Source organism: Brassica rapa, chromosome A01, assembly GCF_000309985.2.
Source record: "Brassica rapa cultivar Chiifu-401-42 chromosome A01, CAAS_Brap_v3.01, whole genome shotgun sequence".
Taxonomy (NCBI): Eukaryota; Viridiplantae; Streptophyta; class Magnoliopsida; order Brassicales; family Brassicaceae; genus Brassica; species Brassica rapa.
Genome location: NC_024795.2, coordinates 9,835,854 through 9,851,786, shown reverse-complemented (window position 1 = coordinate 9,851,786; position 15,933 = coordinate 9,835,854). Strand labels below are relative to the sequence as shown.

The following is a 15,933-nucleotide window of genomic DNA, read 5'->3' as shown; positions in this document are numbered from 1 at the left end:
TCCAATCGGGCAGAGAAACCTTCCGCGTAACATCCCTACTACGCGCTCTGCCATTGTTCCTCCACTCTGCACCAGGCAGGACTTCGAGATCAAGCCTGCTTTGATTGGTCTAGTACAGAGAAAGGTGTTCTCTGGTCTCTCTACAGAAATTCCAATGGAGCATATTGAGAGTTTCGAAAAAGTCAGCAGTTTCACTCGCTCGAATGGTGTTCCACCAGATTACATCAGGTGCATGTTATTCCCATTCTCTCTTGATGGAAAAGCTGCACGGTGGTTGAACTCTCTCCCTACCGGCTCTCTCACTTCATGGGAACAGGTCCGATCAGCGTTCCTCAGCCATTTCTACTCTAAGGCGAGAACAGCTGCATTGAGGAACAAGATCACCTCCTTCAGACAGCTCACTGATGAGCTTTTCTGCGACGCATGAGAGCGCTTCAATGACTATCGCAGAGAATGTCCTCACCATGGATTTGATGATGATTATATCCTGGACATTTTCTATGATGGAGTGGACTGAAAATACCAAGGTGCTCTAAACTCTGCGAGCAATGGAGACTTCATGACTCAAACCACAGCTGGAGCGTTTAAGCTGATTGAGAACATGGCTGCTAGCTCAGCTAATAAGAAAGAGGAGAGTGATTGCTCCAAGAAAGGAAACAGTTCTGACGCCCAGAAAATAGATGAGCTGACTGCCAAGGTTGATCAGCTACTGAAAAACAACCAAGGGCACGTTTTCAGCATGGAACAACCTACGGCCGGGCATATTCAGAACCAGAACCAGCGACAACCGCAGAGCAATCCACATGCTGTTCCAGCTACCGGGAACAGTCAACCAGATGAGCTGAAGGGTCTGGGTATGATGATGCAACAGCTGTTGCAGGGTCAGCAGGTTCAGGCCAAGGCGTTGAATCAGGTAACCACGGAAATAGACACCAGGATGGGCAACATGTTCACTGAGCTGAATAACAAGTATGACAATCTTGCGATCCATATAAGAAAGATCGATGTTCAGCTTGCTCAAACAGCTGAGAGTGTCAAGAGGCAACAAGAGACGCTCCCTGGAAGAACTGATAAAAATCCAAGGACTGAGCACTGTAATGCAGTAGAGCAGTCGTTTGCTGAGACTATTCTAGTCGCAGAAGAGAACACAGAGCAGTCTGCTAGCTCTGAAGTGATTGCTCCTAGCGAACCTGCTGAAACTCCACCAGTCCGAGTCTATGTTCCTAAGGTTCCCTATCCAATTCCACCTAGACATCTGATGGATCCCATTAGTGAAGAGCAGCTGATAGGTTTTAACAAGATGGTGAGAAGGCTTCCTAAAGAACTTGCATTCGAAGATGCTCTGCAGATTCGTCCATTGCTCCAGTTCTTTAAACACTGTAGAGAGACTCAAGAGGAGATCAAGGTCCTCTATATCAAAGCACTGTCTACACCAGCATTGAAGGTATTGCCTAAGGTTGATGATCCTGGAAAGTTTGTTTTCCCATGCTCCATCGCAGGAACAACCTTCAAGGATGCTCTTTGTGACTCTGGTTCTTGTGTGAATCTCGTCTCAAAGGCTATTGTAGACGATTTGGCTATTGCTGATGTTGAGCGTTCTCAGCTGACCCTGACCTTTGCAAACTCTTCCAGAGCAGTCCCATATGGAACCATCCGCAGCCTTCATGTTCATGTAGGAGAATGCATTGTTCCTACTGAGTTTCAAGTTGTTGAGATGAACAAGGATCATGAGATGCCTTTGATATTTGGAAGGACATTCATGGCTACTGTTGGAGCAACCATCGATATGCCCAACAAGAGAGTCTGCTTCTCCAACATCAACAAGAAAGTTTTCTACAAGGCTGTACCCACCAGATCTTCCTCATCACACGCCTCTCGCATCTCAGTGTTTGATGTAGAAAAGCTGAAGGTTGTTCCAGAGAAGGAGCATGGTGATAAGGGTGAGAGCAGGCTGTTATCTGATAAAGATCCATGCACTGATCCTACTAAAATCAGAGGGAATTCAAGGGTGAAACAGAAAGTCCAGAAGAAAAGGGTCAAGGGAGATCCTACAATGACTTTGATACCTCTCAAGTGTGATGAGAACTCCATTGAGTATGAGGTAAAGTGCAAGGGTACCTCTAAACCTTTCTCTAAAGTCAGAGCTATTCTCACACATGAGCTGAAGGAGAAAGGGGAAGCTGCTGTGAAAGGGTTGCTGAGTAGAGTTCTGAAGCTGAACATGTCTGATTGTGGAGCTTGTTTTGGAACAGGCCCTCCTGCTCAATCCGACTGATCCCAGTCACCAAGTCAAGCTAGAGACTTAAACCAAGCGCTTGGTGGGAGGCAACCCACTGGTGAGTGTCATTAACATTAGGATTTTCTTTTTCACTTATTTTTGTTTTTAGTTTGTTAAGTCTCAGGTCATAAATCAGAAAATCTGAGACCCTTGACTGGAGCAAGCAGCTGGCTGCTCTCATTCCAGAGCATCCTTTGCTGGAGCAACCGCGTCTTGCTCTGTCAGACTGCTCCGCGCCAGGTAAGTATCTCGAACAAAAAAAAAATGTTTATTCTTGATTTCACCTTCTCTCTGATTTATTTTCACACCAGGGACGTTGTGAAGTAAGTCTGGGGGAGGGTTTTCGTCGTTTACTAACTCGTTTATTTCTTTTGTTTTTCTTTTGGGTCAATTTGAGTCCGTCTTTTATTGAGTCATTCAAAACTTTGTGGGAATTAGGACCTTATTCTGTGTTGATCACTGACCACCTCGTGCTTTAGTTATCTTATTCAGTGACCTTAGCAGTGGCGAAAGACACACATGTGGACCTGGAACACCCTGACATATCTCACTTGATTCTCCAGAAGTTCTCAGCCGATCAGGTTACACTGGGTAGACATAACTCCACCTTACTTGAACCTAATCTTGACTGAAGTTCTTCTTGTTATGGGCATTAGATCAGGGAAACGAGAACACACTCAGGACTTCTTATCCTTTTTATCCATCTTGCTGATCCTGAGTGGCTAGCTCATCTTTAGCTAGTTCCCACCCTGCACCTTAGCCTTTATTCCACCTTCATGCATTTGTTTTTCAGTGTCATATGTGCAGATATGTGCAAAAAGGTCGGAGAGGAAAGGATCAACGCAGCCTGCTACTCGTTACTGCTACAGAAATTCAGTAAGAAAGGAGAACAAGCAGATTAAGGGAGCAACCGCTCCATAACCAATGAACTGCGCAAGAGCAGGGGTGGAGAACCAGAATGGTCGCGAAATCAGAACCACCAGTGGCACTCAGAACGATCATGTATTACCTCCTTCTTCGTCACATCACCATATCAGTCTTCAAAAAAAAAAAAAAAAAACGAGATTAATGTGATGGAGAAGGGGAAGAAAGAAAAGAAACATGGAGCCACTGGAAAGGTCGAGCAAGAAGTTGGTACCAAGTATTGAAGAGTGTGTAGAGGAAAGTAGAAAGCAGAACAATCAGTTGCCTGTTCCGTCATCAGAACAGTCGCACCAGATAGAGCAAAAACGAGTAGAGGCTGTGGACATCAATGGATCTATCCTCTCTTGCTATTTTGTGTGATATCCTGCATCCTCTTCAATGAAATGGTAGCCCCTAAACACTTTTAACTCCACCATTAAATAGCTTGTTCCACATTTAGACCGTCTACCCTGAATGATGCCTGTGATGAGAAGCTCACGCTACTCTTAAATGAATGTAGGGAGTTCTGTCTCGATAGTGTTGCTTTTTCAGGTTTGAGATGAAGAGTATGGAGCCGATTTTTGAACAGCAGTCAGTGGGGTTCCGGTAAGGGTGTGTTGTCCTAGTTTTACTGCTTGTATGGTTCAGAGATTCGTGGTTAAAGTATGGTTGCTGAGAATAGGAGAGTTCTCACACTTTCAAACCTTTCTCCCTGTTCTTGATACTTGACATTGTTTGAGGACAAACAAGGATCTAAGTCTGGGGGAATTGATATATGGTGTTTTATACATCTTGTATATATGCTTTTAAATTGGTTTTCAAGTCTTTATCGAGTCTTCCTAGTCCTTTTGGAGTCATTACAGGTCTGGAGTTGCATTGGATGGAAGATGGATCAGCTGAAACAAAAGAGGCAGAAAACAATGCAATTTGGTGGTTTTCACGCAGAACAGTCTTGATGACTGTTCCGGATAGCGGAGCAACCCAAGTGACTGTTCCGAGTGAGTGTTCCAGCGGCAGAGATTTTTTTAGGAAACTACAATCATTACGGGATTTGCCCTAATTATCCATATTTTCTCTCTCAGCCGCCTGTGGCTTTGATATATCATATTTTCTGTTTCTCTTTATCATACTACGCTAGTTTACAGAGAGGAACCAGACCCAAAAACTCCATTGTTGGATTTGCTTATTGTAAAGGGAGAAGGATCTCTACACTCTTGAGAAGAATCCTGAACCCTATCTCTTTTATTTTATTGATTCAGCATGTTTTCTTCATCTGTTATCTCTGTGTTTTCTTGCTCCATGGCTGAGTAGTCAGCTTGCTTAGTCTAGGGTGTTAGGGTGTTAGATCTGTGAGCTTGACATAAATAAGTTATAAATCGATTGTCTTCATTCACTGTTGTTCTTAAGGCTTGCATCAAGTTAACCACTTAGTGCCTGATTCTAGGTTTAATCTATTCATCAAAAGTGTTATAGGTTGCTAGACATAACTTGAATGAGCATTGCATCCCTAATCAGCAAAGTAGATATTAGGGTGTTTTGTGAACATATCGGACTTGATCTCTATTGCTTGCTGTCGCATCTTGATCCAAACGAGAGTTTAGGTATCAAGATCGATCAGCATAGGGGGCAGTTCCACGACAGTGGGCTGTTCTACTTGAGTGATCCGAGTTCTAGACTGGTCTTTAATCGAACTTGAATAATTGTTTGGCTCACACTTGTTTAACACCCGATCAAACCACCCTAGGCTAGCATTTTAGTTATCTGAATACTTTAATTAATCTTGTTACTTGCTTGTTACGAAACCTTAATCTTAAAACCCCCATATTGTTTTAGCTAAGTATTGATCCCATAAAGATAAAGTGTAACCGTTGGTCTCTGTGGATTCGATCCTAAAGTGCTACATCGACATACCATTCGATTGTGGTAGTGTGCACATTAGGTTATTTGGTGTGCGTATACACGTAATATCACCCCTCCTGTGAAAGTAAGAAACGATAGGCAATTTCATGGATTTTTGTGTCTTCACAAAGTCAAAAACGTTAGACTCTGTGTAGAGTTTAAACTGAAGAAAAAAGAGGTTGAAGAAGCTAGCAAAGAACCAAAAGAATTCCTGCAAAAAAATGACCCATTGTTGGCAGAGGATGAAGATTCAGATGAAGACAATGATCGATTTGATTACTGCGACGATTCTGATGGGGCAACGTCTGATGACGAAAACTTTACTTCATATGGGTTTCCGCCAGACCAAGTACAAGAGAGTCAGGGATCTCCTACAAAGATGAGTTCAGCGACAGTCCTAAAGACACCAAAAGGAGATTGTACGCATAATAGGTTCGACTTGCACTCTTTCAAACTGGAAGTGGGGCAGAGTTTTGATTCAAAAGATGCATTGGCTACACGTCTGAAGATCTGTTCAGTCGTCCACAAATTCGATTTTGATGTGGATAAATCTACCCCTACGCTGTGGTTTGTAAAATGTTGGGTAAAAGGATGTACGTGGAAGCTTAGAGCTACACCAGTAGGTGAATCTTCAAGATTCACAATCCGAGTATATGTAGATGAACATTCCTGCTCAGTAACAGAGCGTTCGTCTCGTTCTCGACAAGCTACTCCTGAAATTCTTGGCCTCTTGTACAAAGACTGTATTGGTGGGGTTGATCGAACTATTTTGCCACGTCATGTTGAGAGTGCTATGAACATGAGCTTCGGAATCAAGGTTTGTTGACTACGCTTTTTACATTGAATCTAATGTCTTATCTGACCTTACTTGTTTTTGACCTGGTTGCTGTTTATTGTATATCGCAGATGGATTACTGGAAATCTCATCGTACACTTATAGTTGCTAGAGATCTCGTAATGGGTTCATCGGAGAATGGATATGAGGAGTTACCTTCTTACCTGCACAAGATTAGAATGGCAAATCCTGGGACCTTAGCTCGACTGGAAGTTGATGCAAACAATAGATTTAAGTACTTATTCCTTGCATTCAGCGCTAGCATTACTGGCTTCCCATTTATGAGAAAGGTTGTGGTGGTTGATGGTACTTTCTTGCAAGGAAAATACAAAGGAACGCTTCTCATTGCAACATCACAGGATGGTAATTTTCAGATATTTCCGATAGCATTTGCTGTGGTTGACACAGAGAATGATGAATCATGGACATGGTTCTTCCGTCAACTCAGCCGTGTGATACCCGATGATGAAGGATTGGCATTAATTTCTGACAGGCACAAGTCAATAAGGAAGGCAATTTCAGTGGTCTATCTGTTGGCTAGCACGGGAATTTGCACGTACCACTTATATAAGAACATCTTATTACGGTATAGAGGACGTGATCTGTTTGGTTTGGTCAAAAAAGCTGCGTACTCTTTTAGGTTAGCTGACTTTGAAGCAAGCTTCGAGGCGATTAAAGGGTTAAATCCAGATTTACATGCATATTTGGAACGTGCTGATGTGTGTAAGTGGGCTCGAGCGCATTTTAGAGGTGATAGATATAACATCCTTACAAGTAACATAGCTGAATCCATAAACAGAGCTTTGTCAGATGTGAGAAGCTTGCCAATTGTTCGCCTTTTAGAGTCTATCCGATTAATGATGACACGTTGGTTTGCAACAAGAAAACATGATGCTGACTTGATGAAAACTTCTCTGACTCGTGGTGTGGAGAAGTTGTTGGAGGTAATATATGTATAATCAAATTTTTTATTTCGGTAGACTGGTTTCTAATCTAAATACTTTACCATTTTCAGGGCCGTATACCTATTGCTAATCTATTAAAGGTTCAAGCTATCGACATTCATCAGTCACAAGTGATGGGAGTCTCATCTTTACATGTTGTAAACCTTACAGAAAAAACATGTTCTTGCCGTAGATTTGATTTGGAGAAGCTACCATGTGCTCATGCTATAGCTGCTGCGGAAGCTAGAAAGATATCACGGATATGACTTTGTCACAAGTACTATCGGACGCAGTACCTTTACAATGCATATTTCACTCCTGTTATGCCCAATGCAGCTGATGTTCCAATTCCAGAAGAAGTTGCAAAGAGGATCTGTTTGCCGCCTGATGTCCGCCAACCACCGGGAAGACCCAAAAAATCAAGACATAAATCTATTTTGGAGAAAGTTGCAGACAAGAAGCGGCCAAGGAAGGAACACACATGTAGAATTTGTAACCATGTGGGACACAATTCTACAAAGGCCGGCATGCCTCTTTCATCTCCTTATCACTCACATGTGTGCAAATACTATCATAAACATGAATTTTCCCCTTAAGCAGCTCGATGCGTAGAGCAACCCAGTGATCTCCATTAACATGGTGGCAGAGGAAAAGATCGTCGACGTCTGCAATCCACTTATTACCTGTGACAAAATCAGCCGGGTGTTCTCCATTAAAAGCCTTGATGTACATTTCTGACAACTCAGTGTTCTGGTCCCAGCTCTTGTAGTCGTTCACCCATGAGTTCACAAACCAGTGAGACAGAAATGCAATTCGAGAAGAGGAATACGGAGACTGTTCTTGCCTGGACCGTCTGTGAAACATAAGCATTGCTGCTGCAATGTGCTAAGACAAGAAACAATTTACAGTCAGCAACCAGCCGTAGAGATTAAAAATCAGAAATTAAACTTACGGAGTCATTCAACCAGCCGTAGTCTTTTTTTGGCCAATCATCCCTAGGTATCAATAACTTCAAGAAAAATCCAGCACTTTCATCTCCAACACCAGGCTCCTTTGCTTCCCTACAAACAAGAAAAATAAATTATTAGACTATCGAAATAAGAAGCAAGGATGTACAAGAGGAAACTTACAAATCAGAGTTGATGAAATCCAAAACTTTCTGCAGTTTCTCTGCCTCCACCTTAGCTAATGGGTCATAAGGTTCCTTGGAGACTTTCTCACCACTTATAATACGCTTCACTGTTGAATTTCCAACAAACGGCCAAACTTGAGTCTTTGTCAACTGAGGCTTGCGTCTGCGTGTAGGCTCCTTCAAATTTGACGCAAGTGCTTCCAACACCGCCCTACATTTTACACTCTTCTCCCACTGTAGATGATTTTCCAAATCTTTTGAAGATATGGATTCATCATTTAGCTGTGGGATCTCGAAGGCCTTCTCTTGCTTAACTCTTCTTGGTGGAATTCCAGCTTTCTTCTCAGTCTTTATCACCACTTCAGTCGTAAGATTTTGTGTGCTATCCGTCGTCTTCTTATCTTTTTTCTCCTTCTTCACAACACAATCAACTGGCAGTCCATCTTGTGAATTGATCTTCTTCTGAACAATCCATGACTGAGTAATAGACGGTGAGAATTGGTATACAATTTTAAAAAAAATTACAAGAACAAATGATAAAGAATTGTACCAAGTCATTGCTACAAGCACCATCTTCCTCATCCTCATACGCTTTGGAGGTGGTGACATCAGGAGCAATGTTCACATCAGCGTTGTTTTTACTAACATTTATTTGTGCCTCCAATTTTGCAATCTGATTCCGTAAGTCAGACTCATATGCTCGCACTCTTGCTTCCACCTTAGAGTCAATAGTAGCATCTAATGCTTTAGTAACCTTGTCAGCTACACTATCATCGATGCCTTCCATTTTCGCAGTGAGGATTTTAACCAACTCAGCTAACCCACTTATGGCAACGTTGTGAGCTGCAGCCTTCATATGCATAGGCAAAACAAAACCATGTCATTAACAAAATAAATATAAAAAAAAAGACATTTTTCTATTACTAACTACAAGAACATTTTGTACATACCATATCAGACGCTTCACTTCCATCAGCAGGTTCTTTGTCTTTTCTTCGCATAGTAGAAGGCCTCTGGTTTGGAACAACAGATGCGACAACACCATTTTTTCTCTTCTGGCATTTGGTAGTGGGCACTGCATCCCAAAACTTCTCATTTAGCTGACCATTAAGGATGTCTTTTATCATGTTGTCCAGATCAGTATAGATTTTATCATTGTCCCACTTCGGATATATATCCTCCACTGGCTTCATAATCATATGCCTCACACGAACCTGCAAAGTAATATACAAGATTAGTAAGACACAAAATTTAAATGGAAGAAATACTACTTGTGTTTATACCTTTGGATATTTTCTCTTTTCTTGGGCACAAAAATCTGAGAAATTTATACGCGTACGAGATCCCCTCCATGACAGAAGAGGAACATCAGCTCCATCAATCCGATTCCCATATATTTCTCCTAAACCAGGGACACACTCATAAATCCATATTAACAGCACATGAACACAGCCGTGAAGTGTGTAACTCTTCTCTGCTTCATATGTGAGTACTTTAATGGAATCGACAAGGCTGCAAAATCCAATACGGCCCCATGGATATCGCTGGAAAGCTGCAGTGTCCATCACCCTTTTAGCACAATGCAAAGGAATTCTGCTGTTGCTTGAAATGCCAAATATGCCAATGGATAGCAGACACAACAAACCAATCATCACTCGCTTCTCTCGAGGCCAGTTTCTGCAAATCAGCAATATGGCTTGCAACTCTAGCAATGTAGGTCCATCTGATGTCGGAACGTTCATCTCCAGCCAAAACTCTTGATGGTCAACATCCCAAACGTCATGCTTGTCGAAAGGATCACAATTCAGACCTGTAATCTCTCCAAACTCATACAAAGAGAAACGCAATGGCATAGAATCATCTATCAAAGACCAAATCTCATGACTGCTCTCGATTGCCAATTGATTGGCAAGAAAATGGTGAACAACTTTCGCAGACCAAATATAAGGCAGCTCTTTCAGCTTCACAATAACTCCAATAGCTGATTCCCTCAACTCAGCCAAACATCTTCCCCAAGTTCTTCTCTCACGGTTTGAATGTTGGAGAGATAACAACTATGGTTCATGCTCCTACTCTGAACTGGGGTTTTCCCAACCTCATACAAACGACGAGGATACTTTCTCATATCCGAAGAAGAAACCGTACCTGAAAAATAAAGTACGTAACAAGTTAGTTTCTTTTCTAGAAACATTCTCCGATCAACAGACTGTCCTAACCAAACTTTAATAACAGAAAAAAAAAGTCTTGAAATTTCAAAGTGAAAGAATGTTGAAATTGGGATTTAGGGTTTTCGAAATCAAACATCTGAGTCAAAAAAATATGTTAAAAAAGTGTAATAACTAGTGGTAATTGAATTGATTTAGCACTTACAGTTGAAATTGGGATTCATCTCCTACACAGATCAAAGCCGATTGCGACTTGAGGAGGAGGTGTCGACCACGGCTGTGAAGGAGGAGTTGTCGACGGCGGTTGTGACAGAGGAGTTGTCGACGGCGGCTGTGGCAGAGGTCTTGACGACGATGGCTGTGACAGAGAACTTAGACGACGGAGAAGTAGAGGTCGTCGTGAGAGGAAGAAAGAAAAGGTTTGTTTCTTTTTTTTTTTTGTCGAGTTTAACATATATTTTTTATTTTTTTATTTATTTAGTGGCAATTTTGTAGTTAATCAAATTAGTAATGGGATTTTAGTACTTTTGCTTATCCCTCATTTTAGTCTAGTAATTTAAATTTAATATGAGTTATTGTAGTAATTTTAAGATGAATGTGAGTTAGTCTAGGTAATTTCTCTTTTAATATTTATAAGATAAGAAGATATTAGATCTGTTTAGTGTGGACATCGATTTGGTTTTAGGTTGGATTTTTTTAGATTTAACTCTTTTAAAATATAACAACCATTCGGAAGCTGTATTTATTTTGGTTTGTTCGATTAAACTGATTTTCGTTTTCTTTCTTTCGGTGATAGATATGCAGTTGGAATATATATCGATTATTACAAACTTTATGTAAAAAACTTGATATCTTAGCTGATACAATCAGTTAGATTTAATGCGATCATCTTCATTTTTAAATAAATATATAATAAATATCTTAAGCAATCATTAATTGAAAGATACATCATTCTTCTATAGAATTCGGTGTAGATAATCCTCCATCAAAAATTCATAGGCTTCAGTATATGAGTGTTTCAAACTTATTATATTATCAATAGCTAATAAATAAGGGCGACATACTATAAGTTATAAAAAATAGAAAATTTAAATTTTTTATTAAGTGATCAGAAAAATTCACCAGCATCCGCGTAAATATTGTCAAAATTTTAAAATAATTATGATTATTATTTAAGTCAACCTCGGAGTGGTATTGCCAGCTTTTGTATCTCTTAATGTGACCATGTTGACATTAAAAACCATAATAAACGTTAGCATGTTCTTACTTCTTAAAGCTTATCCAAAAACCTTCTTTCTCATTATGTTAAAAGGATTTACCGGGTCGATGGGTCACTGGGTCGACCGCGGGTGAATCTTGGGTTAATAAATGAATTAATTTTATTATATACTAATATATTAGTTATGCAAATAAAAATATAAAAACTAAAGTTTAATATTTTCTAAATGTTTTTTTAAACATAAAATAATAGTTTGGATATGTATATATTTTATGTTTAAAAGGTATTTAGAAAATACTTAACTTTAGTTTTTATATTTTTATTTTCATTTTACATATAAAATATCAAAAAGTAGTTTAGACTATTTAAAATTTTCTGTAACAAAGTAAAAGTTATGACATCTAAGAAAATTTAAGATATAAAATTCATAAATATTTATATTTCTAATTTGAATAATAAATTAAACTTCAAATTCAAAATAAACTCAAAGTGAAAGATCATTGTAATAAATTATCAATAACGGAAATAAACTAACACCAAGTCACATCAACTAATTTTCGTTCTCTCTACCATCGTTCACTTCATTTTCTTCAGGTGACATAATGAAATCTTCATCAAAATCTAAAAATCACAAATATAAAACTGAAAAAGGGAAAACCTAACTTCTTTTTTTTTGTCATTACCTAACTTCTTAATTGGAAACTTAGAATATAAACATAATCTAAAAACTTAAAAAAAGGTAAAAGTTATTTATTGGTTCAACCGGCGGTTCAACCGGTATCGGGTTCTTGGTTTTAGTGAGTTTTTACGGGTTTTTATGGATTTCTAAATATTGAGTTTTTCACAAAACCCAAACTGGATTTTTTTTCTAGGTCACCGGGTTTACTAGTTCAACCGCGAGTCCGGGTCGAGTCTTTGTTTTGTTTCAAAAAAGAATCGGTTACGTACGTTTCAAACTTTCAATGTATTATCACACTCAATTCCAATACATCGAGTTAGCTGTAACATGAATATATTTGCGAGTATGAAACAATTTATCTTCAAAATATGTAAAGTATCACTCTTTCAAAACATAGCTATGGGCTAAAGAACTCTCACATTTAATCTGATATTTACATTTCAATCAAACTCAAGGTTCTTGAAATATCAGAAATCTTGTGTATATATGTTATTATATTATTCCTTCGTAACTTACACATAAACACCTTAAATTGTTATATATTCAAATAATTTTACAGAACTAAACAAAAATTGAAAGAAACACTAAACATAAGCAAAAAAAAGCACTAAGTCGAAAACAAATTAAACCTAAATCAAAATCCAAATTTCATCATCATCATCAGCCGCACCACCATTAAGCTTTGTCTTCACTCTCTGGTGAGCAGATGCGTAAGCACCACCCACCGTACCACCACCACAACGCAACCCTTTCCGTACCCTAAACAATACAAAACCATAGAGAGAGAGAGAGAGAGAGCTTGACAGGTGAGTTCATGGGAAAGAGAGGCTGAGAAGAAATTGATGACCGTAGACGTCGTTGTCTCTGCCACGCCACCTCCGCCGAGCTTCCGCTTCACCCTCTCCGTTTCCATTGAAGTCAAAGAACGAAAAATAGTCTTTATAATTAACGTATCTTATGTGTTGCGTTTTTGCAACTTCTCTAAAAAGTTAACAGAGACGCAGTTTTTGGTGTTACATTATTTTTATCTCGTGTGTTTTAGAATTGAAGCATATAAGAAAACAAATTGTGAGAAGGGCTATCTAATCGACATGTGGCAAATGTAGTGTGAACGCATTAATGCAATGCATCTCTTTTAATATATAAGGGATTGTCAATCAATGGTTAATATCAAAATATTAAGTGATAAAGGCTAGTGTTTCAAAAAAAAAAAAGTGATAAAGGTGGCTACATACATGAACGGCGGACGCTGTGACGCGTCTTAGTAAGGCTCTTAGCTAGTTTCACACAGGCCGCCAAATCGCGTGTGAAAGGTCTCTTTATAATACTTTCTGAATGATAACATCGGATTGGGTGGTGCGGGACAAGCAGATTGGTTACTGCGGTACGGTTTAAAGTGTTGATTGTTTGAACTAGTTTTTAGTTTTTAGTTTTTAGTTTTTAGATTTAGATTTTGGTTTTAGTTTATAGATTTTGGTTTTTGATTTTTAAGTTTTTGTTTTGGTTTTCAGTTTTTGGTTTTGGTTTCTAGCTTTTGGTTTTGGTTTCTAGTTTTGCAGTATTTTTAGTTTTTTAAAAGATGGCTGAGACATTCTTTAAACAAAAAATAGCAATAACATATATAGAAATTATAAATAAAATATATAAAAAACAATGATTGTTAATTTAAAATAAAAATACATTAAAAAGTTTTAAAATTATTTTATTTTAAGTATGATATTAGAACAAAAAATAAAAATATCTATAAATTATGCAAAATTAAAATATTAAATTTTGAAACTATGTATAAATTTTCTTTATAAATTACTTTTATTTTTTGTAATCTTGAATTGCTATTTTTTTAAATTACTATAATATTTTTAATTACTAAAACATTTTCTATTTTTTATAATTTTAGTCATTTTTATGTACAAAAAGAAACAAATTCGTTTTTTCCTTTAAAAACCCACAAAAGTTGGTTTTTGGTTTTTATTCATAAATTGTTTAAAACTTTGAAAAACTAGTTTCCCTAAATTTTAGGGAATCTATTTGTTAAAAAACTTGATTGGCAAATCAAATGGTTTTTACAAAAACAAAAACTAAAAGCTAAAACTTGATTGGAGAAAAAATGGTTTTTGAGAAAACAAAAACCAAAAACTAAAACAAAAACCAGAAACAATCATCACCTAAGTGTGGTTTGTGTTAGAAAAATACATATTTCGGGACAAGTGCGATTTGTCTAAAATAAACGGTTTAAAATAAAGTATAAATGCTGACATGTATAATAAATAGTGTAACTGCGGGATACATATAATATTTTTATATTTTACGTACTAAAAATATCAGTGATACTAAGATAATTTAAAAAAAACAAATTTTATTTAAAAGTTATTTTATATATCTCAAATATGAAATTTAATATACTATTATTAAAATTTATAACCAATTATTTTATTTTAAAAAAATTATAATTGCGCTAGTTGTCTATAAACAAAATTAATTAAGATATCTGAAAATAATTTATTTAATTTTTTGTCATCAACATAAATAGACTCATGAAGACTCTGAAAACCAACCTTTAAGATATCAGTGATATTAAATTAAAAATCTGAAACTTTTTATTTAATTTATAGAAATATTTTAATTATCTGATAAACTTTACAAAATCATTTTTACTTATTTTCTCATCTAAAATATTGTATTTTCAAATTTTGAAACTTTAGCTAAGTCTGGGCACATTTATCCGGAACCAAACCTAATCGACCAAAAAGCAAGGCTAGGTTTGGATCATATTAGTTATACTGGATTCTATATCTCTAGAACCCGAAACCGAACCAAAACCAAACCAAAAACCGAATAGGTACATAAATTTTTATGATATAATCTATATTTATAAATATTAACTATATTTGGTTTTAAAATAGTCAAAATAATTTAAAAATATTATTTATAAGTAGAAATAGCTAAAAAGTGAATAACTAGAATACTTTTTATCCAAAAAATAAAAATTATCCGAACAATTTGAGTTTTTATTTGAGTCTAGATTAGTTAATCATATGAGTATAAGTATCTTTTAATATTTTAATGAAATATTTTGATCATTTTGACTTTTATGTGATATATTTATGATAAAGCTTTTTGATGTTATTCTAAAAATTTTTGCTTAAAATAATTTAAGAGAAAATGTACAAAACTAACTTAAAACATATTTCTAAAGTTAAAAAAAGAAAGAATTTATGATCCTTGTTTTTTTACTATAGCTCTTTTTAAACAAATATGTAAAAAAAATTCCAAAGTTTGTTTCCCCTTTTTGTTGCTCACCCAAGTAGGTGTAAGAAGACATTACCACAATCTTGTGTAAATATTACATAGAAAAATATAATATATTTTTTATTTGTTTTAAAAATTAGATTCAATTAAGTAAACACATGTATAGTACATAGACCACACCTTTTTCTTCTGCTGCGTTTGATGTGCGTTCCACTTCCCGCACTCTTGCTTTTTTGTCAGTTTGCCTCTCTGTTTTGCGGTGATGATGTAAATTAGGCTAGTAGTCCAAATTTTAACTCCTTTTTGAATAAGTCAGTAATTACTTTAAACTAACTATATTTTATTTATGTCTAACAAAACTAACTATAAAAAACTAGTTCTTAAATCCTAATCAATAGTAAAATTTAATGTCATTAACCTCATAAACAAAAGTGTACACTTCTTTGTTTTTTTTTAAATAATCTTCTACTTTTACTTATTTTTTTCTCAGTTACGTGTGATATAGTACTTACTATGAATTCTTTTTGCTACTTACAATAAATTATCATTCTAATTGTTGTTTCCATTTATTTTTATTTTTATCGTTATTGTCCGTTCCAAACTTTTGTTTTATTATGAAAATAACAGGGG

The 15,933-nt window shown here is 36.7% G+C and overlaps 2 protein-coding genes and 1 non-coding gene across 3 annotated transcripts; 1 reads left to right on the top strand and 2 right to left on the bottom strand.

Annotated features, from left to right (window-relative positions):
• Positions 1 to 364: 364 nt before the first annotated feature.
• LOC117129094 lies at positions 365 to 471 on the bottom strand. The gene has a single exon (XR_004452673.1). It is a non-coding gene; the product is annotated as a small nucleolar RNA R71 (small nucleolar RNA).
• Positions 472 to 5,875: 5,404 nt separating this feature from the next.
• On the top strand, positions 5,876 to 9,347 carry LOC117127225. The gene is made up of 2 exons (XM_033276850.1): positions 5,876 to 6,859; positions 6,931 to 9,347. The coding sequence occupies exons 1-2, from the start codon at positions 5,930 to 5,932 to the stop codon at positions 7,123 to 7,125; spliced, it is 1,125 nt and encodes a 374-aa protein (XP_033132741.1). The 5' UTR covers positions 5,876 to 5,929; the 3' UTR covers positions 7,126 to 9,347.
• Positions 7,328 to 8,658, bottom strand: LOC117127226. Its single transcript, XM_033276854.1, has 3 exons — positions 7,990 to 8,658; positions 7,812 to 7,920; positions 7,328 to 7,744 (listed from the first exon to the last, which is right to left on the bottom strand). Exons 1-3 carry the CDS (start codon positions 8,598 to 8,600, stop codon positions 7,373 to 7,375), a joined length of 1,092 nt encoding a protein of 363 aa, XP_033132745.1. The 5' UTR covers positions 8,601 to 8,658; the 3' UTR covers positions 7,328 to 7,372.
• Positions 9,348 to 15,933: the final 6,586 nt, after the last annotated feature.

Bases quoted from the DNA above. Each gene is read 5' to 3' on its own strand.
- LOC117127225 (XM_033276850.1), top strand. From the start codon at position 5,930: ATGTCTTATCTGACCTTACTTGTTTTTGACCTGGTTGCTGTTTATTGT. The intron at 6,860-6,930 runs GTAATATATGTA...TACCATTTTCAG, and splicing joins GTGTGGAGAAGTTGTTGGAG to GGCCGTATACCTATTGCTAA.
- LOC117127226 (XM_033276854.1), bottom strand. From the start codon at position 8,600: ATGTCACCACCTCCAAAGCGTATGAGGATGAGGAAGATGGTGCTTGTA. The intron at 7,921-7,989 runs GTAAGTTTCCTC...TCTTGTTTGTAG, and splicing joins GATTTCATCAACTCTGATTT to GGAAGCAAAGGAGCCTGGTG. The intron at 7,745-7,811 runs GTAAGTTTAATT...TTCTTGTCTTAG, and splicing joins ACGGCTGGTTGAATGACTCC to CACATTGCAGCAGCAATGCT.